The sequence below is a fragment of the Fragaria vesca genome, linkage group LG3, assembly GCF_000184155.1.
Source record: "Fragaria vesca subsp. vesca linkage group LG3, FraVesHawaii_1.0, whole genome shotgun sequence".
In the NCBI taxonomy this organism is placed as follows: domain Eukaryota; kingdom Viridiplantae; phylum Streptophyta; class Magnoliopsida; order Rosales; family Rosaceae; genus Fragaria; species Fragaria vesca.
In genome coordinates, this window is record NC_020493.1 from 22,911,107 (window position 1) to 22,935,418 (window position 24,312).

Below are 24,312 nucleotides of genomic sequence, written 5' to 3' on the forward strand. Positions count from 1 at the left end.
CATTGTATATATATATATATATATGACCAATGTTCTGCAACTAATGCTTAACAAATAATACCTTCATAGCAAAATTCCTATGGTCTTTATGCAAAGTTAACATCTATTTCTATATATTGCACAGCAACTCTGGATTCCACTGTCCAGATTGGAGCTGAATGGCAAGAGGAGGTCTATCAAAAGGTGAGGTGCCAGACTTGTAAAGACTATCCACGGGCTGATTATATTCAGATGTAATTAGCTGCTGTGACAACCTGACAAGATGTTATTGAAGTATTAACTTATAAGCATACATTGTTGTAGTTGAGAAACTACGTAGCAGATGATACCATTGGGATACATTGTTCCCATATAACAGATAAATTTTTCATTATATTCCTCACTTTGATTTGCAGATAAAAGTCATGAAGGAGATGTACCTAACCAAACTAACTGAGATATACCAGAAAAATGCTATTAAACTAGAGCAGGTATGTAATCATATTGTCCTTGTATAATTTATTGCTAGACTTTACTTCTTAAGCAGCCTTTCTTTCAAGGTTCTGGTAGTTAGTTTAATAGATTCCTCTGATTTCCTTGATTTACTGAAACCATGTAGCCTGTTTACATGGAATTACGATGGAAATGCTAACATCAGTGGTGTGACAAAATTTTATCTCTTCTATTACTGTTGTTCTTTGGCTTACCACTGTTCTTTTGTGTTTGCTAGCTCGAATCTCTGCCACAACAGCCAAAGTCGTATCGGCTTGAGAAGCTGAAAATACATAAGACCATGCTGGAGCACCTGATAACAGTCTTACAGGTTTCCAAAAGTAACATTTCACCTGTTTTAAAGGGGAAGCTGGGTTTATACGAGAAGCAGATAATAAGTTTCATTAATACAAATAAACCCAAGAAACCTGATTCTTCTCTGCAGCAAGGGCAGCTCACCGTGCCCTCCATGGAGCACTCGCATTCCCAAGCTACTCAAGTGCAATCTCCTGAAAATCAAATGAACCCCCAACTGCAATCCAAGAACTTACAAAGTTCTGTACCAACAATGCAGCAGAACAATATCACGGGATTGCAGCAAAATTCCATATCTTCTTTATCTGGGGTTTCAACAGCACGGCGAAATAAGATGAATCCATTGCAGCCAAGCTCCAATATGGATCCAGGCCAGGGAACCTCACCAAATTCACTGCAGCAGGTACCTGTGGGCTCTATCCAACAAATTCCTGTCGGTGCTCCCCAACAAGCTAACATGAATGCCTTATCATCACAGAATGGGATTAACATGCTGCAGAACAACATTAATCCCCTTCAGTCAAATCCTGGTATTCTTCATAGCCAACATCTGAAACAGCAGGAACAGCAATTGTATCAGAATCAACTGATGCAACAATATCAACAACGAGTGATGCAGCAGCAGTTGTTGCAGCAGCGTTTGATGCAGCAGAAGTTGATGCAGAAGCAGCAGATAATTCAACAACAACAGCAGCTACAACAGCAAGCCAAGCAGCAGCTTCCTGGACAGTTGCAGGCTCACCAAATGCCACAGCTTCACCAAATCAGTGATGTTGATGATGTGAAAATTAGACCGGGGAGTGTTAAGCCAGGGACTTTTTTGTCAGGGGATGGCTTGCAGCAAAATTCTGTGTCTTCTTTGTCAGGTGTTTCAACTGCACAACAGAACATGATGAATCCATTGCAGTCAAGTTCCAACGCTGATCCAGGACAAGGAGTCTCACATCAGTTAAATGCCGGTTTCCTTCATAACCGATTTCTGCAGCAGCAACAGCAATTGAGACTGATGTTCCTCCAGAGTCAACAGCGACAGCTGCAGGAACAGTTGATGCAGAAGAATCAGATTTTTCAACAAAGACAACAGCAAGAGATACAGCACCTGCTTCGAAAGTTGGAGCCCGAGCTTCCCCAAGTCAATGTTGTTAATGACATGAACACGAGTGCTTTGTTATCATCACAGAGTGAGAGTAACATGCTGCAGGGAAGCATTGATTCCCTTAACTCAAGTTCTCGTATGGGTGATAATAAACAGCATCAGAAGCAAGAACAGGAGGAGAAAGTGTTTCAGAATCAACTCAAGCAACCGTATCAACAGCTACAGATGCAGCAGCAATGGACGCAGAAGCCGCAGATGCTTCAAGAAAAGCAACAGCAGCAGATACAGCAACTACAGCAACAAACAAAGCAGCAGTTGCATCATATTTATTTCATCTATCTCATTTTTCTCGCCATTTTGTTGGGCGCTTACCTTTTCGGGACAGGCTATTGATGTAAACAGCCAAGCAGGCATTGTTCTCCTCTACCTACTATCACCTGTTCTTTCTAATTCTGTACCTCTAAACTTGTTGTGATGTTCTCAGCGAGAACTTTGTTTAGCTGAACGCAATTGTGATGTTTTCTTTTGAGGACAATTTATGTGTTGGTTCATTCAGTCAGCCTACATGCCGTGATGGTCAATATTTTGTTAAATTTATGCCTTGAGGAACCCTTCTGGCCCTTTTGTTACTTTGATGGTCAATATGTTGTACGATTTAAGCTATTCTCATGTTCATCTTCTCAATTTACATGGTTAGTTAAATCGATTAATTCAATTTCTGTGATCTGGTGATAGACATGAGATGTAACCTGTTACAAAAAAAAAAAAAAACGACATGAGATGTAATCCGCTTTGAGTATCCCTTCTCCCACATTTGTGGTAGGAGCTTTGTTATCTCACAGTTACATATACGAACAGCTTCATGGAGGATCCTGCTACTCAACTGTCTAAAGGTTCATTTCAAAGTGCAGCAAACATTGTACAAGAATATCTAGCTGCATCTGTTGAGGAACCTATAGGAGAATCCCCGAAGCAGACTTACGCTTCTATAGTATGTAATGAACATGGTCGCGGAGGTTACGGCATCTTTCAAATCCTTTCTGTAGTTAAATACACGTTGCTAGCGGACAACCAGTACTATCTGCAGCTCCTCAGCATTCAATTAACAAGAGTAGAGACAACATATGAAGCAGAGACAAAAATCATTGTATCGTCCAATGCACCAGGCATTCAGATTGTCAAGAGCTGACTTGCATTGCTTTTCAAACAACATTTGAAGGCACTTCCCTTGTCGTAACTGTAGATTTCTTTGAATCTGCAGAGGGGGAAGTCACAAAAATGACACTGCAAAGTACCCAGAGAAACACAGGAAAGCTCAACTCAGTGAGAGATCGAACTCAGGTCGTTGCGCGCCTTCTTAAGGGTCAAAGGTCATTATTACCCCCTACATATCCGACTTATTCACAGATAGGTTTTCCGGTCTTTTACGTGCATATCCTGCCATTTCTGGCCATACTAGCCGATGGCCTGAAGGTTAAGAATCATCTATGAACAATGAAGTCTTGCTCATACATCAATTGCTAGGTCACACATTCAATAATATCTTGATCTATCAATGATATTTACCCTATTTGAAGAACATACTACTGTAACAAATACCACAAGTGATTATTAGAATAAACGACATCCAACCGTATATTTTAATTAGTGACACAATAAATACATTTTTACCGTATAGTTTTAATTTTACATATCCTCTCATGACTTACTTGTTTTTACTTTATTTTTTTATGGGTCAATATACCAAGACCGGGAGCCTTCAATTCTTGACACGTAAATACATGATATTGTGTAAATGATTAAGATCAATAACTTTAATACAGATGCATGGTTGTCCAAACATATGAATGTCTAAGATGGTAAGATTGCATTGTGTACTTGTACGCTGTGTATACAACGTTTATGTCAATATTGTTTAGTTGGCTGGTCATAAAACACACTAAAATAATCAAGAGCTGTGATTAGAATTAAGCAGCATTAAGCAGCAGTCTCCCCGCCCCCCCCCAAAAAAAATTTCTTCTTCAATCGTCGTTTGACGGTGGCTATACGGTCACACAAACCCTAACTATTTTGTTAGCACTGACTACTCTACACGTAATCAGTTGTAATAGAGTAGTCTTCCTTGACTATTCTTTGGCCATGATCATTGGGCATATTATATATATGAGCTCATTACATAAAAAGAAAAAAATAAAAATAAATCTGTGACAAAAAACACACATAAACTAAATTTATACCCACATTCCTTAAATTGAATCCAAGAATGAATAACACATGCAAATTCTAAGTAACGTAGAGATTAGTAAACGCCAAAAAAGCCTCTAAAGGTAAATATATCATATAAGTACAATTTTTGGAAAGTAATATGAAATACTTCTTATTGAGTATAAACAAACTGTTAACATGTGTAACGATTTTATAACGGTTTTATCATACAAATTTTAACAATCATGTTAATTTTATGTCATCGTGAATAAGCTTACTGATCCCCACAAATAAAATTTTCCTTCTCCATATCTTTTCTCCAAAATCTCCACGCCTACTTCCAATTTCAATCTCACTTGGATTATAGTTTTGTCCTCAACTCTTGGATAGCTCCGGTCACAGAACCCAACTCAACCCGACCCGAATATCCAAAAACAAACACCTGTATATAAATACGAAATATTCTTCTCCTTCTTCTTCGTCTTCGTCTTCGTTTGTAGTCAGAGCTTTTGAATTTTGATTTCCATGGCTTCCAAACCAAACCCCAACATTGGTTTTCCGATCAGTCAATATTAGAAACCCCAGTATTTGGCTTACTTTCAAAATTGGCTTGATTCTACGAACAATCCAAAACCCGTTCTCCTGATTTGAGCTTAACCCCTCACACAATTTCAATCTGTTCCCAGTTTTGGGAATTTCAAAGTTTCAATCTTTAAAGGTAAAGGTAACTTTTTTATGTGAATTTCGTATTGAATTTTGATGGGTTCGGTTTATTTTTGATTGTTCGATTCAGGGTTTTGTGTAAAATTTCATGACCATGGATTTTGTTTTCTCCGATTGTTGAGGATTTGAGAGTTTTGTTTAGAGTTAGGGTTGTGTGTCAATTGCAAAGGTTTGATTTTTGCATGCTTGGAATATAGGAATTGCGTGTTTGAGTTAATTTAGCTTAATGGGTTTTGTAGAATCAATTCAAATTTAGCAACTTCTTATGGAAATTTTGTGGCTTGAAGAGTTGAAGCTGGTGTTTTGATCATTTTTGTGTTTGAATTTTGGGTTTATACTGTTTTAGGTTTCGATGGACACGAATAATTGGAGGCCTCCTCCGGGTGGGGAGCCTGCAATGGATGCAGGAGATTGGAGGAGCCAGTTGCAGGCGGATTCGCGGCAGAGAATCGTTAATAAGATGTTAGTATATGCTGAAATTTTGTGTGCATCGGTGGTGTTCGTCTTAGATTAGCTTTTTGTTGTAATGTTTAATGATGGCTTTTTGAATTTGTTGCATGTGAAGAATGGATACATTGAAGAGGCATCTTCCTTTCTCCGGCCAAGAGGGACTGCATGAACTCAAGAAAATTGCTGTTAGGTTTGAGGAGAAGATTTATACTGCTGCTACGAGCCAGGTACATTTGGTGTCCTAATCATCTATCACACATGTTAACATGTGCATGCGTGTGTATCGTCATGTAATGAGTTAGATATATATTGTTTGTTTGTGTGAAGCTAGCAGTTTGATCTAACTTCTGTCTCTTTTTGTAGTCGGATTATCTACGGAAAATTTCTCTGAAGATGCTCACTATGGAGAGCAAGTCTCAGAACACCATGGGTAATTCTTTACCAAGCAACTCTGCGGGTAATAGTAACAGGCCCCCTGATCCAGGTAAATTCATGATGCAAACCATCATCCTATTACTGCATTCTAGACCGGAATTCTTTTGGTATAAATTTCTTGTATTATATTTTCTTTCAAATGATGGAATCCTGAAGCCTTCCCAAAATAAGAAGGATTGTATCATGTAAACTCTGTTGAACAAAATCGTTTATTCATGTCATTTACTTCGACTTTGCTTTTTCTTTTCTATGCGAAGCATAGTTTTAAAGCATTACAACTTTACTTGATTCTCTTTGGCGTTTTGTTGTTTTAACTATTGATAGCATTTCTGTCCAAAAGGTAAATATTTTTAGCACCAATTTCTTTTCTTTTGTTGTTTATTTGTTGTACTTGGCTTGAGTAGGATCTTTCGGTATGCAAGCCCAAGCTCCGAATCAAGGACAGTCACTCTCTATGCCAGTGCAAGCCAATCAATCTCAAACACGACAACAACTGTTATCACAGAACATTCAGAATAACATTCCGCCCACTGGAGTTCAAAATTCTGCTGGGTTATCATCTGCGCTACCTCCTGCATCAGGTCTCACCCAGACTCCTATCCCGAATATGGTTGGACAAAGTGCAAACTTGCAAAGTATGTCGGGGACATCACAGAATTCATTAGGGAACTCTATGGGTCAAGGGGTAGCATCAAATATGTTTGCTAATTCCCAAAGGCCAATGCCAGGAAGACAACAGGTAGTTCCCCAACAGCAACAGCAGCAACCCCAGAATTCACAGCAGTTTATGTACCAGCAACAGTTACAACAACAGCTAATGAAGCCAAATTTTAAGCCGGGAAACATCCAACTTGTGCAAAATCATATGCAACAGCAACAACAACAACAGCAGAACTTATTGCAACCATCTCAATTACAATCTTCTCAGCAATCTGTTATGCAACCTCCTGCAGTGCAGTCGTCTCTCTCTAGTCTTCAGCAGAATCAACAATCTGCTATGCAACACTCTTCACAATCCATGCTTCAGCAGCATCCTCAATCTGTTCTCCGGCAGCAACAGCAGCAGCCTCAACAGTCTTCTGTTGTCCATCAGCAGCAAACGCCAATCCCACAGCAGCCACTATTGCCCCCACAGCAGCAGCAACAACAGCAACAGCCACAGCTTATGGTGCAACAGCCAAATTCTACAAACTTGCCGCAGAATCAGCTTATTGGACAACAAAACAATGTAGGGGACATGCAGCAACAGCAACAGCAGAGGTTACTAAACCAGCAGAATAATATGTTAAACTTGCAACAGCAACAGCAACAGCAACAGCAACAACAACAACAACAACAACACCAATTAATGGCTCAGCAAAACAACCTCTCAAATATGCATCAGCAACAGTTGGGCCCTCAGAGTAATGTTACTGGATTACAGCAACAGCAGCAAACTGGTAACTCAAGCATGCAAACTAATCACCATCCTGCACACATGCTGCAATCCAAGGTTCAGCAACATCAGAGTTCATCATTGCCAACTCAAGGACATCAGTCCCAACCTCAGGCATCACAGCAACAATTATTATCACAGATTCAATCTCAGCCTGCACAGATGCAACAACAGATGAGTATGCAACAGCAATCAAACCCGCTACAACGAGATATGCAACAAAGGATCCAAGCATCAGGTCAGGTATCAGGATCTATGCTTCAACCACCAAATGTAATGGAACAGCAAAAGCAGTTATATCAGGCTCAAAGACCCCTTCCTGAGACGTCATCAAGTATGTTTTCTGCAATTTTGCATTTTCCTACTTCTGTTTTACTTCTTATTTTGGCTATTTTTATCCTATGATCAATGTTCTGCAGTAATGCTTTTTTTAATTTTAAGGTTATGCAAATATTGATGTCTAAGTATGTATATTGTGTAGCGTCTCTAGATTCCACAGCCCAGACTGCTGATTGGCAAGAGGAGGCCTATCAAAAGGTGAGGCATTGGTTCATTAGGATGTTAGCTGCTGTAACAACCTGAAATAATAGAACTGAAGTATGAACATAGTAGACAACAGTATGTAGCGGGTGGTACATTAGGTTAACAATATTCAGAACAAAATTATGTCCACTTGTTTTATAGTATTTGAAAGGCAGCGGAGGCATCGCCTTAGATTTAGCCATTTGGGTGGAGATGGTTCTAACTTTGTAATACATCAACTAGGTATAAATGGGTAGAAAATCAATTTTCCTGGTGTCTCAGAAGAAATTTGACATTCACATATCTCATATGATTAGAAGGGAACTTGTAGGAAGGTTTGGCAGTCTTTGTAGGGGTTGTCTTAAGTCTCCATAGTTGATGTCGGTAGTAAACTAGGATAGATGAAAACCATCTTTAGAAATCAGGAAAACTTCCTATTATTTCCAGAAGAAAAGATTCCAAGAGTAGAGCAAACAATGCATTGCGGATTTTCTTTGTATTTCCTAAATAATTAACCAAAGAAACTTCTACAGTTCCTCAAATGCAAATACTTTTGAAGATATTTGACAAGTGATAATCTAAGAGATCTTGTGATCCATAGAATCTGCAATCATGTGGATAAAACAAATATCTTTCCAATTATAGTATTTTTTTTTTTTTTTTTTTTTGCAGATCAAGGTCATGAAGGAGATGTACTACCCCGAACTTAGTGAAATGTACCAAAAAATTGCTGCTAAACTCCATCAGGTATGTTTTCCCATTTTCTATCGTGGTACTTCTTATTCTTTAAGCAGCTGGTGATAGTCTATGATATCTTTTTCATGTTATTGTTTTTCTTTATAAATAACTGCAGCCATGTAGCCTTCCTACATGGCATTATTATCAACATGGTAATATTAGTGGCTACAAGGTCTTTGGCTTACCACTCTTCTTTCTGTTTGCTAGCATGACTCTCTTCCACAACAGCCAAAGTCAGAGCAGCTTGAGAAGCTGAAAATGTTTAAGGCCATGCTGGAGCGCCTCATAACAGTCTTACAAATTTCCAAAAGTAACATATCACCTGGAATGAAGGACAAGTTGGGTGTATACGAGAAGCAGATAGTAAATTTCATCAATACAAATAGACCCAGGAAGCCTGTTTCTACTCTGCAGCCTGGGCAGCTCCCTCCACCGCATATGCAGTCCATGCAGCAGTCACAATCCCAAATTACTCAAGTGCAATCTCATGAAAATCAAATGAACCCACAATTGCAATCCATGAACTTGCAAGGTTCTGTGCCAACAATGCAGCAGAACAATATGACGGGATTGCAGCAAAATTCTATGTCTTCTTTATCCGGGGTTTCAACAGCACAGCAGAACATGATGAATCCATTGCAGCCAAGTTCCAATATGGATCCAGGCCAGGGAACCTCACTGAACTCACTGCAGCAGGTCCCTGTGGGCTCTATCCAACAAACTCCTGTCAGTGCTCCCCAACAAGCTAACATGAATGCTTTATCATCACAGAATGGGGTTAACATGCTGCAGAACAACATTAATCCCCTTCAGTCAAATCCTGGTATTCTTCATAGCCAACATCTGAAACAGCAGGAACATCAATTGTATCATAATCAACTGAAGCAACAATATCAACAACGACAGATGCAGCAACAGTTGATGCAGAAGCAGCAGATAATTCAACAACAGCAGCAGCAACAACAACAGCTACAACAGCAAGCAAAGCAGCAGCTGCCTGGACAGTTGCAGGCTCACCAAATGCCACAGCTTCACCAAATCAGTGATGTTAATGATGTGAAAATTAGACCGGGGATGGGTGTTAAGCCAGGGTCTTTTCAGCAACATATGTCTGTAGGCCAGCGTGCATATCCTCATCAGCAATTGAAATCGGCATCCCCATATCCTGTTACATCAAGTAACCAACTCCTTCAGGCTCAATCTCCTCAACTTTCACAACATTCATCTCCACAAGTTGACCAGCAGTTGTTAGTCCCAAAAGCTGGGACCCCTTTGCAAAACGCTAGTTCACCATTTGTCATCCCATCTCCTCCAACTCCCATGGCTCCATCGCCTATGCCAGGGGAGTCAGAGAAACCTTCCTCGCTCTCAAATGCAGGGAATGTTGGACATCAACCAACAGCTGGTGTCGGAGCTCAGGTCCAGTCCCTTGCCATCGGTACCCCTGGGATATCAGCCTCTCCTTTGCTCGCTGAATTTATTGGTCCAGATGGAACTCATGCTAATGCTTTGTCAACTATATCTGGCAAGTCAAGTGTTACAGAGCAACCTCTTGAACGCTTGATTAAAGCGGTTAGTAAAGCCAGTTCTTTTCACATCCTCCTATTTTATAGTACACTCTGGTTTTCACATCCCCTTTTCACTCCTCAGTAGCGTTTGACTAAAGGTAACTATAATTTTCAGGTCAAGTCGATATCAACAAAGGCATTAAGTGCATCTGTCAGTGACATAGGCTCAGTAGTGAGTATGATTGATAGGATAGCAGGTTCAGCACCAGGTAATGGATCTAGAGCTGCAGTTGGTGAGGATCTGGTTGCTATGACAAAATGTCGTTTACAGGCAAGAAACTTCATCACTCATGATGGAACAACAAATGGGACAAGGAAAATGAGGCGATACACTAGCGCCATGCCCTTAAATGTTGTGTCATCAGGGGGCAGCATGAATGATAGTTTCAAGCAGTTGACTGGTTCGGAGACATCTGACCTGGAGTCAACTGCAACATCTCGTATCAAAAGGCCTAGGATTGAGGTATTAATCTTCTTAGCTTGTAATAACAAGAGATGTGACCGATGCTCGCATAATAGCTTTATTTCGTACGTAAATAACAATATCATCAAGACTGAGGATAGTTTCTTGATTTTTCTCAAGATAAAAAGGAGGACTAAAGCTGGGTTTACTTCTGCATTTAAGCATACACTTTTTATGTGCTTGAAGTCAAATCAGAGATTAGACACTTAACCATGGGGAATTGTTTGCTTTTGTTTGTGTTTTATCTTGTGGAAGATGGAATTAGAAATTGAATTCCTATGTTAAAATATCGTTACATAATTGCAGTTTCAATGAACTGTTGCTGAGTAACCTCCCTCCTATTTTGGTGTATTCTTCAATTTATGGTCAAAAAGCGATCACTGCTTCTTCTTTGAAATGATTATGTGGCCTATCTTATCATTGCAGGCTAATCATGCTCTTATGGAAGAAATAAGAGAAATAAATCGGCGGCTTATAGATACAGTTGTTGATATCAGTGATGAAGATGTTGATCCAAGTGCAGCTGCTGCTGAAAGGGGTGAAGGAACCATTGTCAAGTGCTCTTTTGATGCTGTGGCTCTCAGTCCCAACTTGAAATCGCAATATGCTTCAGCACAGATGGTTAGTGCTTAGACATAGCTGCACCAATTCGTTACCTGTATGAAAATATTGATTTGATAACCAAATAAATTGACGCATGTATTTTTCTGCTATTTGGTGCAGTCTCCGATTCAGCCATTAAGACTGCTTGTTCCGACAAATTACCCAAACTGCTCTCCAATACTGTTAGACAAGTTTCCAGTTGAAGTCAGGTGGGGACATAGAGTTTCTGAAATTCTTCTCGTGTTGTTTCCATTTCTGTTATATAAACTCAATAGATGTTATTTCCACTGTTGCAAATTGTTGGCCGCATGGGTCAGTGTCCTTTTCTTTTTCCCATTTAGGTAACCTTTGTTTTTGTTGTTGACTCCAATGTGATACTCTCACAGTAAGGAGTATGAAGATCTTTCTGTGAAGGCAAAATCAAGGTTTAGCATCTGTTTACGAAGCATTTCGCAGCCCATGTCTCTTGGGGAGATAGCAAGGACTTGGGATATTTGTGCACGTGCAGTTATTTCTGAGCATGCACAGCGAAGTGGTGGAGGCAGCTTCAGCTCAAAGTACGGGACATGGGAAAACTGCCTGAGTGCTGCTTGATTACCACGAAGACAAAGCCATTGGGTGTTTATACCCTTTTGCATGATATATACCCGCGTTGTGCCGTAATGATTGAAGCAGTTTTGGATACCTGGTAGGCAGATATGGTGATATATAGGAGCAACTTTGGGATATCTTTATATAATTTGACTTTCCAATGGGGTTCTCTGTTGTGTTTATCCCTCCCAGGTTATTTCTGGGTGCTATAATTACTGTAAATAATGTTCTCTGTAAGTTTCTGTTCGCATTAAGAATGAAGATGCGGTATTCTGCTCCGTTTGTAATAAAACTGGTTTTAGTTTTTCTGTAGCAGCCTATGAACTTGCCTGTGATAAATTGATGATACACTCAGTCAGTTCACTTAGTTGGGAAGTGCTAGCATAACATATGAATTTTGAAGGAAATTGGGACTGTTAAACTTTCTAGAGATTCTTTTCTGAGTTGCAAGGAAATGTTGATACAAACTTTAATTGGAATTGACTTTTTACCGTCGATAACGTTATAAGCTAGTGCGTTTCAGGTTCATATCTGCATTTCATTTCCTAGTATGTATGAAATTTACGGAAATTGAAGTTCATACTCTAGCATCTCCAGTATAGTTGTTATTTAAAAAAAAAATTAGAAATTTATCAATTTTTAAATTAAAAACGTGTTCCAGTAGAATGTTTAAATAATTAATAAATTTAAGAATTGATAGAGAAAATTGATAAATTTATCAATCTTGAAAATATAATTAATTAAAACTTAATTAATGTATACAATTTAACAATACTGTTAGAGAAAAGTTTAAAAATTGCTATTTTAAATTTAAATGTTGACAAATTTAACAATAAATTTAACTCTATTACTGGAGAACTCATTTCTTCATTCTTTATTAGTTTTATACAACAAAAAAAAATTGAAGTTGCTAAAGAAAAAAAAATGAAGTCTGAAATGAAAAATAAGGTAAGTTTTTCACTTTTTATTTAAGGACAATACCTATTAACCTTAGTTTTAATAATTTTATTCTATCAACAAAATCAGATTTTATTTTTTTGTATGACATCGTCTATTAATGATGTGATTAGGGTTGAAAAATCCACTAAAAGCCGTCAACCTCTTCTCTCCCATTTACGTTTTGCGCCGGAAGCCATCACTCTCAGTCTCAGAGGCTAGAACAGGAGACCAAAATTGTCCAGGTAATTAAGTCTCAAGATTGAAACTTTAGCCATCTAGAAACACAATGTTTGGTGAAAGCCTTCAGCTTTAACAAACTCAGATTCTTTGTCTTTTGTGCTAGTCTGAGGTCATATTTATCTAATTTGTTTTCACAAACAAAATAAAAGATGGAATCTTTGGCCGTGTAGGATCAGAATGTTGTGTATTTCATGCCTGTTTCTCTGATTTTGAATCGTAATCAATGAAAAAGATGAAAACTTTAGCAGTGTAGAAGCAAAATGCTGTGTTTTCCATGCCTGTTTCGCTCATTTTGAATCGTAAACACTGAAAAAGATGGTAACCTTAGCAATGTAGAAACAGTGTTGTATGAAACCCTTGAAGTTTCAAATATGTGGTATGAGATTATATCTATTTGTCTAGCCTAAATGAACAATGTCACTCTATTGGGTCTGTATAACTTTGTCTCTGCAAATTTGCAGCAATTCACTGAAAACTGCAGCAATGTCAGACTGTCTTCCTCAAGAAGTCATAACCAATATATTACTTAGACTGCCCGCTAAATCTTTGGTTGTATGCACTTCAGTCTGCAAGTCATGGAGGTCCATGATTAAAGACTCTAGCTTTATTAGCGCCCACCTCAGCCGCACAATCGACTTTAACGACCACCATGACACTCACCTCCTACTACTCCACAGGTTCTATACCATCTGGAGTGAAAAGGTTTCAGTTCACAGGCTAAAGCAGGAGGTTTACTCTTTGCACTATGATAACAATGATTTTTCTGATTGTTGTGAGATAGGCTTTCAATCTCCAATTGCTGATAGGGAAATCTGTAGTGACTTTTTCCGAGTGGTTGGTGTTTGTAACGGGCTGGTATGCCTCGCAGATGATTTTGAACGTTATGGCGAAAATTTCTTGTTATGGAATCCCTCTATAAGAAAGCTGGTAAGCCTTCCCAAGCCTGGCATTACTGTTCAGACTGTTGGTGGGTATGATGCACAACATGGTTTTGCATTTGATGTTGTTACCAATGACTATAAGGTTGTGAGGGTTGTCGAGGATCAATATGGATGGGAGGACGAAGAAACTGAGAATCGAATTTTTGTGGAGGTTTATTCACTAGCTGCTGGCTCATGGAGTTCTCGTAGGATTGTTGATCCCCAATGGTCAGTATTTGGACACTCACCCCAGGCTTTTGTCAATGGGGCTCTTCATTGGGATGTACGCTCTAAAGCAAGTAGCAAACATCGTTATTTTATTCTGGCATTTGATGTGAGCAGTGAGTTATTGCGGGAGATGATGATGCCAGAGAGTTTGGATTGGGATTCATTTAGGCCAGGGTTTGGAGACTTGTCATTGCAATTGACTGTTTCAGGAGATGGAAAGTCCCTTGCTCTGTTCTTGAGGTATCATGATGAGTATTCAGATCCCAGTTTACTGGATGTATGGGTAATGAAAGAGTATTGTGTAGAGGAGTCGTGGACCAAATTGATAACTCTCCGTCCACAAGGTCCACAAAGAAGTTTACCTAGAGCTGTATGTTTCAGGAAGAGAGGTGAAGTAGTGATGATAAGAAATCTTGAGAAACATTGTAATGGAGGGGAAGAAGCTAGAAATGAATTAGTTTCACTGGACCTTGAGAGCGGACAATTCAAGAGTCTCGGGATTTGTCGATATAAATATTACACCATTGATCCTTATGAAGAAAGCATTGTCTTAATTGACAGGAATGAAGCAATTTCTTGCTGAGGAAAAGAAAAGGCAAGTTGATTATGTTGAAAGCTGGTTTTTCCGTAGATTTTTGTTTTTATATATGACCATTTGATTTTATAACTACAACAAAGTTTTGTATTTCATACATGTAGTGCCCTTTCTGTCATTTTCTTATGATGAGTGTCTCTAAGTATACAAGTGCTTGCAAAACAATGGACTGGAAGTCTGGAATATTGGTAAACATGGCAAAGTTTGTGTGTTAATATTTGCAGTTTATTTGCTTAATAGTATATGCAATGATTGCTTACAGTTTATGTAATGAATTGATAAATACAGTTTTATTTGCTTGTTCTGAACTATCCATAGTGCATTGCCCAATTTCTCTTTAGATTTAGCATGGAGAAGTTAAGTTCTGAGTGATGAGGAAGTAATCAAAAGTTTCTGTGACTACTAATATCCATTATGAAACTCTGCATTGACTAACATTGTGCTCTTTCTTTTTTATGTTTTCTTACAGGTTCGTAGTGCCAGTACGTAGCAATAGCTTTTCGTCTGAAGTGCATTGCATTTTCTTGGATGCATGTTCCAATCCCAGTGCTGGTGTATTATCTCGTCGGACTAGTTTTTTTCTGCTATTGTAAACATAACTTCGGGAGATGTTTTTACAGTTTGAAATATGAACCTTTTAGCAATATATGTTAATTATTTCCCTGAAGGTCAACAATTAACTATATTCTAACCGAGTATAGTCTGTTGGTTGATTAACATCATCCGCAGTTCGTGTACATGACTTTTGCAGTTGGATGGTTGATAGCACAATCCTGTATTTTGATGTAAAAAAAAATGTTATTGTTTCATTACTCTTACGGGATCCCACTCTACCGCTATTCTCTCATAGTAAATTGATTCGAGGCTTGTAACCACCGAGTAGTGTTCATATAGTCAGTCACTGACCAAGAGATTCATATTCAGTAGCTATTACATTCAAGGTTGAAAAACAAAATAACTCTTACTAAAAAATAATTTTCCCTATTCTTTGATTTAAATCTAATGGTGATTGATCACAAATTTTTTAATCAATCAGTGAACGTGACTGTGTAACCACCACAAGCTAAAAATAACTAACGGCAAGTTAGAGAATAGAGAGTACAGTAATTTAGGATGGTGGCACATGAATTAGAAGGGAAAATTGAAAAAAAAATTAAAAAAAAATTTAGACCCTTTGAATAAAGATTTTTCTGTTTTTTTGGTTTTTTTAAGTTTTGAATAAAGTTGATCCTATGTTTTGTAGTGACCCTATACCTAGGAAGCATGAAGCTTGGCCTCGCTCACGTTTCCCGCTTCGGAAGTGGAAGCACGTCGGAAGCGTTGGGAAGCGTCCGGAAGCGCTTTTTTGAAAAAAGTGGTTTTGGAAACGCGACGGTGGTCATAGTGTCGGAAGCGAGATGACAATTTTTTGTAATCAAATCTGTTTGTGAATCAATTGATATGATATGACAATCTATTTGTTCGGTTTCATTATAAACAAAACTGTGATTGAAATTTTTCATTAATTACCACGTATCAGCCACCGTTTTGAAACTAGAAAGAGAGAGAGAGAGAGATAAGAAAGAGGTATAAGGAGCAGAATAAATTAATAAATGAAGACATGTATAACCTTCTTTATGTAGAAGTATAATGTAAATACATATTTTATTTCTTATATTATAATATATGTTCTAGGATATTCTCTATGTGTGCCTTGGTCTTATGTCAATAGGATATGTAGTTAGATTAGATCTATGTATTCATATCCTTACCATATTGGTATTGTGTAATTCCCTATATATTTATTTATTTTATTCCACGTTTCTAAAACGCTTCCACTTTTAAATATTTTAAAAAAATAACGCCACGCTTCTAAAACGTTTCACTTCCAAGTATTTTTAGAAAAAACACGCTTCCGCTTCTGATTCCGTGCAACATAGCCCTGTACTGAGAGAATGTTATAGTCCCGAGTGGTGAAGTTAAACAAACAATTAAACCCTGACTCACATTACTACTGAACACTATAAATACACTCCCTTCCCTCTTCTTTCCCTTTTAGGTTTTGCGCCGGAAGCCCTTACTCTCTCAGAGGTCGGAACTCAAAACAGAACCCTTTCTCCTTCTCAGACGGAACTTGTCCAGGTAATCAAGTCTCCCTTGCTCCAAATTCAAAGCCTCTTCCTCTAATTGTGAAAAAGATTGAAACTTTAGCCATATAGAAGCACAATGCTATGTGAAAGCTTTCAACTTTAACTCAGATGCTTATTGCTTGTCTCTTGCTTTATCGTTCATGTTTCTCTAATTTGAATTACAAAGAAAGGAAAAAAGATGGAAACTTTAGCCATGTATCTCTGATTTGATTTGGAAACAATGAAAAAACTTTTTTGTGAGAAGAAAACAAAGAAAAGATTGAAACTTTAGCAATTGAAACACCTTGTTGTGTGAAAGCTCTGTACTTGAACTCGCATTTGTGCATATGACCAATATTCCTCTATGACTTTGTACTGAAATGAGCTTGTGTAATTTTGTCTCTCTGCAATTGCAGCAATGTCGGACTATCTCCCTCAGGAAGTCATAACCAATATATTACTTAGACTACCCATTAAATCCTTGGTCATATGCACCTCAGTCTGCAAGTCATGGATGTCCATGATTAAAGACTCGAGCTTTATTGGCGCCCACCTCAGCCGCACTATCGACTTTAACAACCACCATGGGACTCACCTCCTACTGCTCCACAGGTTTTCTAGTAAAAATTGTGGCATCAGGGGCCGCAACAGTTCAGTCCCCGGGGTAAAAGAGGACGTTTACTCTTTGCATTATGATAACAGTGGTTTTGATGATTGTTGTGAGATAGGATTTCAATCTCCAATTGCTGATGGGGACATGTATAACGAGTCTTTCCGCGTGGTTGGTATTTGTAACGGGCTGGTATGCCTTGCAGATGATTTAAACCATTATGGTTACAACTTCTTGATATGGAACCCCTCTATAAGAAAGTTAGTAACCCTTCCCAAGCCTGGCCTTAGATTTGATACTGTTGGTGGGTATGATGCTTATCATGGGTTCGCATTTGATGCTATGACCAATGACTATAAGGTCGTGAGGCTTGTTCAGTATGAATATGGATGTAATAATGAAAAAAATGAGTATCAAACTTCTGTAGAGGTTTATTCACTAGCTGCAGGCACATGGAGTAATCCTAGGCTTGTAGATCCCCAATTTATGTTATTTGGACTACAGTCACCCCAGGCTTTTGTTAATGGAGCTCTTCATTGGGTTGCACGTGGTTTTAGAAGTAGCTTATTTTGCAATATTATTTTGGCATTTGATGTGGGCAGTGAGTTATTCCGGGAGATAATGATGCCAAAGAGTTTGGATCGGGATTCATTAAGGGCCGGAAACTTGAAATTGCGATTGTCTGTTTCAGGAGATGGAAAATCCCTTGCTATGTCCATGAGGTACAAAAGTTATACTAATACCTCTTTTCTGGATGTATGGGTAATGAAAGAGTATTGTTTGGAGGAGTCGTGGACCAAATTGATAACTCTCCATCCACAAGGTCCACAAAGAAGTTTACCTAGTGCTTTATGTTTTAGGAAGAGTGGTGAAATAGTGATGGTACATGATCATCGTTATGGAGGTGAAGAAGTTAAAAATGAATTAGTTTCACTAGACCTTGTGAGCAGACAATTCAAGAATCTTGGGAGTCGTCGATATCAACATTACACCATTGATCCTTATGAAGAAAGCCTCGTCTTACTTGACAGGAATGAAGCAGTTTCTTGTTGAGGAATAGAAGAGGCAAGTTGATTTTGTTGAGACCTGTTTTATGATCTTCATGACTTACTACACATGATCATAATATTTTTAACTGCAACAAAGTATCATATCTTGTATGTGTAGTACATTTTCTGTCTCATGAGTATCTTTTAAGTGTATGTTGCTTTAAGTGCTTGCAAAACTGTGGACTGCAACATTTGGTAACATGGTGAATTTTGTGGATTTATATATTCTGTTTTAATTTCTTAATAGTTTATGCAAGGATTGCTTTCTTTTCACTACAGTTCATGTAAAGAATTGATAAGTGCATTTATTTGCTTGTTCTAAACTACCGATAGTTCATTTCCCGATTTCTCTTCTTGTTTAGCATGAAGAAATTAAGTTCTGAGTGATGAGGAAGTAATCAAAAAAATGTTTTACTTTACTATTGGTTTAGTGATATCCTTTATGAAACTCTGCATTAATTAACATTGTGCTTTCTGTTTATGTTTTGTTGCAGATTCGTAGTGCCAGTACCGATCAACAACCTATCTTTTCCCTGAAGTGTTATTGTACTTTGTTTGGATGCAGTGTTTTCTTCTGTTATTTGTAAACTTGCACTTTTGGATATGAATTTACAGATCGGATTTATGTTTCTACTATGTTTGTTATGCTAACCGAGTATAGGCTAGTGATTAACTCGACTGCAATTTGGCTCCAGGACTTCTGTAGTTGGATAGTTGATTGCACACATCTGTATGTTGTTGTAAACAATGTTATAATCCGTTCATCTGTCCTTGAGAATACTGCATACAAGATCTTTTTAGTTGGTTTTAGTACTCGTAAAAAATTAGGGGTTTTGATTAGAGGCTCGTGGGTTGTGACCACCACATGCATATTTTTTAAGTCTGAAGTCTGAACTACTGGGAAAAATTAATACATCCAAGGTGTAACCTCACTTTCATTTTTCTTTATCTAGTCCTCCTACCATCAGGAGACTGACCATTCCTTTTATATTATAGCTTTTGTGACTACGCACAAGATCGGTATGGACTTGTATGCGGATCAGTAGTGTTCTCTGTTTATCATCCAGCGAGAAAGACTTTTTTTTTTGTTACAAAAATGGTGGTCGGGTGGGACTATCACTCCGAGGTTGGGAGCAACATGGGTATAGCCTCTACCCATAAGGTGTTTTTCACATGTGGAGGGATCGAACGAGTGACCTCCTGTTACCAAGAGTATCATTGTAACATTCGCCTAACAAGCAGACCCAACATGTTTACCACTAGACCAAACCCACGGTAGAAAGACAGATATTTTAGATGCAAACCTACACTACAAGCCTCATTTCTTTACAACTGCTGAAAGTAACATTCTCACTTAGCATTTCAGCTACGCTGTGACCCAGTCTTCTATTGGAAGTCCACCTTAATGCAGCATTGTTGGTATTGGACAGAGATGATGGTTATTTTGTAATTTTAGTTTTCACATAATGCATGATCTCACCAAATATATAATGGCATAAGAATATGATTCCTCTCTCCTGCAACACCTATCCAGAGGAATCCTTAGCCGTCCAATTCGCGAATACAATACCAGTTGCTCTGCTGATTACGAATGTGAATGTGACGCCAGAAAAGCTTGTTGCTAAGAAATGCTTCAGCAGTACAAAGCATATTTTCAAATTGCACTACATAGTCCATGAGGACTCAGGCCAAAGATAACACAATTTTGGTTCATGTTGACTGGCAATGTTGGGTTTGTGGATCCGATTCCACCAAGGATGAGGTTTGTGTCATACCTGATCTTACTTGGTAACGGTTTTCTATGTCTATTGGGAATAGGTTTCCAATGTGTTATAGGTTTCAGGTTAGATATCTATAAATAAGGACATAGGGTGCAGTAGTTGATGTCGTGGTTGAGAGAGCAAGTGAGATATGGAGAGTTGGTGAGAACGTCTTGTGAGAGATCTTGTACTCTTGTTGTGTTCTTCTTCTTCTATAGTCAAACCCAGCAGCCCGGGGACGTAGGCAAAGTTCTTTGCTGAACCTCGTTACAATCTCGTGTGTTCGTGTTTGTTGTTTCTCGATCGTTTATCTATATTGTTTCGCACTTGTCTACTTCCGCAAGAGAATTCCTATCAGGCAATGCTTCATTTGTAAAACAAAATGTAGAAAACACAACAATAAAATGTATATCTACACAATATTCCAGTACTGCCGACAACTAAATAAATTTGCATGACATATTCCGAAGTTGACAAGAAGAATCTACAAATTTTTCATTGCACTCAACACTTGATAGGATACACAGAGCCACCAAACTGATCTTATACTAGATATACAGAAAAAAAAAAATTAAGATACAAGGAATAAAGTCAATAAACACACCTAAGGCGTAGAGAGAGATGCACTCAAAACCGACTGGTAAAGAATAATGCACTTGCAGTTCAATCTGCAGGTGCAAACAAATAAATGAAAACTGCTGGGGAAAAACATGCTTTCTACACATCTTTATCCTTGGGTTCATCCAGAACAAATTCCACATACAAATCCTTGAGAGCAATCACCACCGTGGTTATGAGTGGGCCCATAATTGCACCCTGGAAAAAGAGAAGAATCAGTATTTTGTCATGAAATCAAGGGACTCAAGTAGTCTATATCTCAACAGACTGGAATAAGCATAATGTTTCTGCGCCATGAGAGGATGTAATAAATTTAGGTTAAGAAATAATATTCATGGTGATGGGACCAAATGCTTCCCTAAGAAATGAAGTTCATTTATTTTAACCTTTTTAGCTCCAAAATCAGCAAACAAGGCTATCATTATTAGTTTATTACAAAGAAAATGACGAGTCCAATTAAGACATACGAGTTGAAAGCTGAAAGCTAGTTCAACTCTTCAATTAGCTTAACTTGAGGGGAATAATCATCTGCATCAGCACTATACCTCAATATTGTACATGGAATTGGAAAAACAAATAAATAATGACTGAAGTGGGATATATCAAACAGGATATGTCATAATGTAACTAGAGAAGTAAAAAAATTTACCTCCAATGCAGATGGGAACAATGTCATTCCACCAATGATGCTAAGTCCAGTAAGATATGCACTATGACCAGGTATATCCTCCTGAATTTCAGAGTAACCATAATCCATAAGCACAAGATGACTGCTGGACAAGATGACGGCTACTATATATCTACCTTCCAGCAGCAGTTGAAGAGCTGCTGGAATAGTTGCAAACCAAGATGGAAAAATTGGCAGCACGGAGCTGAATATGGCAAGAACAGTAGACATGTACAAGAAGTGTATCTTAAATAATCTGAATAAGAGCCATGTAAGACATCCTTGAAAAATGGCAATCTCAGCTGTTGCCAAAAGAACACCAGATATGGCATTATCAAGAACTTCAACACATCTAACCCTTGCAGACTTTGAAATTGGAAGCATACTCATTGCTTGTTCAGTCACCCCCCCAGACTCGGATGTGATCAGGTAATACAATACCCAGAAGAATACCATCAACTGAGACACGAAATTGAAGACCTCTGCTGCTCCAGACACAATAGAACTCCCAATGGAGAACATAATTTTTGCACTGCCTCCAACAACTGATTTACTACTGGCCAGCACGCGCTGTGAGACATCCATTCCTCGCATGGCAAACCCTTTTGCTTTCTCAACCAAATCCTCCCTGCTGATTACTAATTCTCTAACAATTGCATGAACCTCTGTGTAAATATTTCCCCATTCCCTTTTACTGATTCGGTTCCTCAAACTCACAAGCTTTTCTGTGTACGGTGATGGGCTAGCTAAAGAATTTAAAGGCTCGGAAGAATTAACAGACGGTCTTATTGCAAAATGCTTAATCCCAGTCACAAATTCTGTCAGATTATACTGCATTGCCAAACTATCTAGCTGCTCCGACACTGTCTCATACAATTTGGAACTGTAACTATCCACCATTCCAGGAACATCATTCTCATCCATCCACTGCTTAACACCAATCTTCTCAGTATAATTACTCTCCTCCACATGCAACTTCAACGAAATCACCGCGTCCTTACTCTCAACCCCAATCTTATACGAAAAAAACATAACACCAACCAGAAACCCCACAATCATAGCAAAAATCAACCCGATTGCTACAATGGTCTTCAACCTAATCAACACCCTCCTAGTGAAAAAAGCACTAATGGGACTCCTCCTAAAGCTGCTACACCTCAAACTCGACACAGTCGACATTGTTGAATCCACACCTTTGGCACTAAACACAAAGCCTAATCCAACAATCCCCAAACACCCGACACCACCAATCCTCTCATAAGCAAGTATGAGTATCCAAAACGACACCAACCACCTCAACAGCTTGGAGAACTCACTCTTGTTCTTCCTCCTCTGCTGCTCCGGTTTCGGCTTCCGCATAAACACCCTAAAACAAATCTCCCTAACCTCCACAAGGGTTCCCACAAAGACCCTAAAAACCGCAACAGGGACTGCCAACACAGTCTCAGTCAGCCCAAGCCTCAATGGCCCAGACCAAAACCCAACAAGCGCCTGCTGTATACCTCTCAAGGGTATAGAACACAACACAGCCCACTGTATAGGCCTCAAGTACTCCTCTAAAAGCTTACCCACAGCGTAGAATATGAAGATGGTAAAGGCCAAGCCAGCATGGGCCATGGTTATGTACAGAGCTAGCCGTACCTGGGGATCGCCGGTTGGGGCTGCTTTGTCATCTGGGATAGTTTGCTTCGGCGGTTCCGGCGATGGCACCGGCGGCGCGTGTGTGGATTTTCGGATGGAGGCTGATCGGAACATGTCCTGCCATGCAGGGTTGGCAGAGTCCGGCTCTGAATTCGGGTCGGAATAGGGAACTAAGGACATGGGTTGATGTTGAAAGTGTGAAAGATTGAATCTTTAGTATGAAAGTTTGAATCTTTAGTGTGGGATGGTATGAAAATTTGAATCTTTATGAAAAGTTTGAGTCTTTTCGAATTGGGTTTTGTTGGTTTGAGCTGAAATGGGGAAAGGAAGCAAGAACAGAGAAGCAGAGAGAGATGGGGATTGGAGACCCAAATGGGGAAACGGGATGTATTAAATGAGAGAGATAGAGGGAATAAGAGAAGTTGAGGTGATGGTGATGGTGAAGTGTGGTGGACTTTTGACCATAGATGAGGAGGAAGATGATGATGATGATGCTGTGAGAAAGCAGTGATTCTGAACTGGCTGGCTTTTTTTTTCTATATTATTACAGTCGTTTATATATGTAGTACGTAGTCGGCAGGCAGTCATAGAAGACGAGAGTTTCTTTCCACTTGTTTTCTTTCTTTTTCTGTTTGTGTCGTCTTGTCTTTTTGCTCTGGTTGTGCTTGCAATTAACAGATTTTTGGTGTCATAAAAAATAAAAAAAAATTAACAGATTTTTGGTCCAAAATTTATTCTGATTACTTGATTAGGGACCTAAATCAAGAAATTGATTACGATTAAGGAAAGTAATTTGATTTTGGACATTGACCTTCAGTAAATTGCAATTCACAATTTTTGGGGGTTATGATTGACCAATATTGATGACTTTCTGTTTATTTACTTGAATACATGTTGTAAAAGTCCACCATGTTGATTGATTTGATCATTTTTAATGACAGTTAAAATGTAATTCTGAAAGTAGACGATGTGAATTATGACACAAAATAATATATACGTCTATACGTAGAGTTTAAACATGCTCATTCAAGCTATACGTAGAGCTTAAACATGCTCATTCAAGCTAGTATAGTCAAAAGTAATAATTCTATGAAAATACCCGTAATTATTCAAGACACATTGATTGATATTAGATCAAGAAAGTGTATGACAACAAGTTCAACTCAAAATTCAACATAATAAAAAAAATTGGAAAGAAAGTGTATGACAACAAGTTCAACTCAAAATTCAACATAATAAAAAAAATTGGAAAAAATTTATCATGTCAGAAATCCAGTATCTTAATAATTCCCCTTCGGAAGAGGGGGAAGATTGGCTCACAA

The 24,312-nt window shown here is 38.5% G+C and overlaps 3 protein-coding genes and 1 non-coding gene across 4 annotated transcripts in view; 3 read left to right on the forward strand and 1 right to left on the reverse strand.

Moving 5' to 3' along the window:
• LOC101297525 overlaps positions 1-12,065 on the forward strand; it is a 14,906-nt gene extending 2,841 nt beyond the window's left edge. The window contains exons 6-20 of the mRNA XM_004296091.1: positions 125-183; positions 396-470; positions 710-2,267; positions 2,725-2,873; positions 5,157-5,272; positions 5,376-5,487; positions 5,624-5,744; positions 6,097-7,464; positions 7,612-7,667; positions 8,325-8,399; positions 8,598-9,962; positions 10,074-10,421; positions 10,848-11,042; positions 11,145-11,233; positions 11,411-12,065. Of these exons, the coding sequence (XP_004296139.1) occupies positions 125-183; positions 396-470; positions 710-2,267; positions 2,725-2,873; positions 5,157-5,272; positions 5,376-5,487; positions 5,624-5,744; positions 6,097-7,464; positions 7,612-7,667; positions 8,325-8,399; positions 8,598-9,962; positions 10,074-10,421; positions 10,848-11,042; positions 11,145-11,233; positions 11,411-11,618 (5,894 nt within the window). The 3' untranslated portion in view covers positions 11,619-12,065. The remainder of the gene's footprint in view (positions 1-124; positions 184-395; positions 471-709; positions 2,268-2,724; positions 2,874-5,156; positions 5,273-5,375; positions 5,488-5,623; positions 5,745-6,096; positions 7,465-7,611; positions 7,668-8,324; positions 8,400-8,597; positions 9,963-10,073; positions 10,422-10,847; positions 11,043-11,144; positions 11,234-11,410) is intronic.
• Positions 12,066-13,429: 1,364 nt separating this feature from the next.
• Positions 13,430-15,330, forward strand: LOC101304752. The gene is made up of 3 exons (XR_184292.1): positions 13,430-13,523; positions 13,663-14,537; positions 15,007-15,330. It is a non-coding gene; the product is annotated as an uncharacterized LOC101304752 (transcript).
• A 1,733-nt stretch (positions 15,331-17,063) lies between these two features.
• On the forward strand, positions 17,064-19,095 carry LOC101297820 (F-box protein CPR30-like). The gene is made up of 2 exons (XM_004296092.1): positions 17,064-18,320; positions 18,799-19,095. The coding sequence occupies exon 1, from the start codon at positions 17,064-17,066 to the stop codon at positions 18,306-18,308; it is 1,245 nt and encodes a 414-aa protein (XP_004296140.1). The 3' UTR covers positions 18,309-18,320; positions 18,799-19,095.
• A 1,547-nt stretch (positions 19,096-20,642) lies between these two features.
• LOC101304950 lies at positions 20,643-23,179 on the reverse strand. The gene is made up of 2 exons (XM_004294874.1): positions 21,332-23,179; positions 20,643-20,880 (listed from the first exon to the last, which is right to left on the reverse strand). The coding sequence occupies exons 1-2, from the start codon at positions 23,168-23,170 to the stop codon at positions 20,782-20,784; spliced, it is 1,938 nt and encodes a 645-aa protein (XP_004294922.1). The 5' UTR covers positions 23,171-23,179; the 3' UTR covers positions 20,643-20,781.
• Between the last annotated feature and the right edge of the window lie 1,133 nt (positions 23,180-24,312).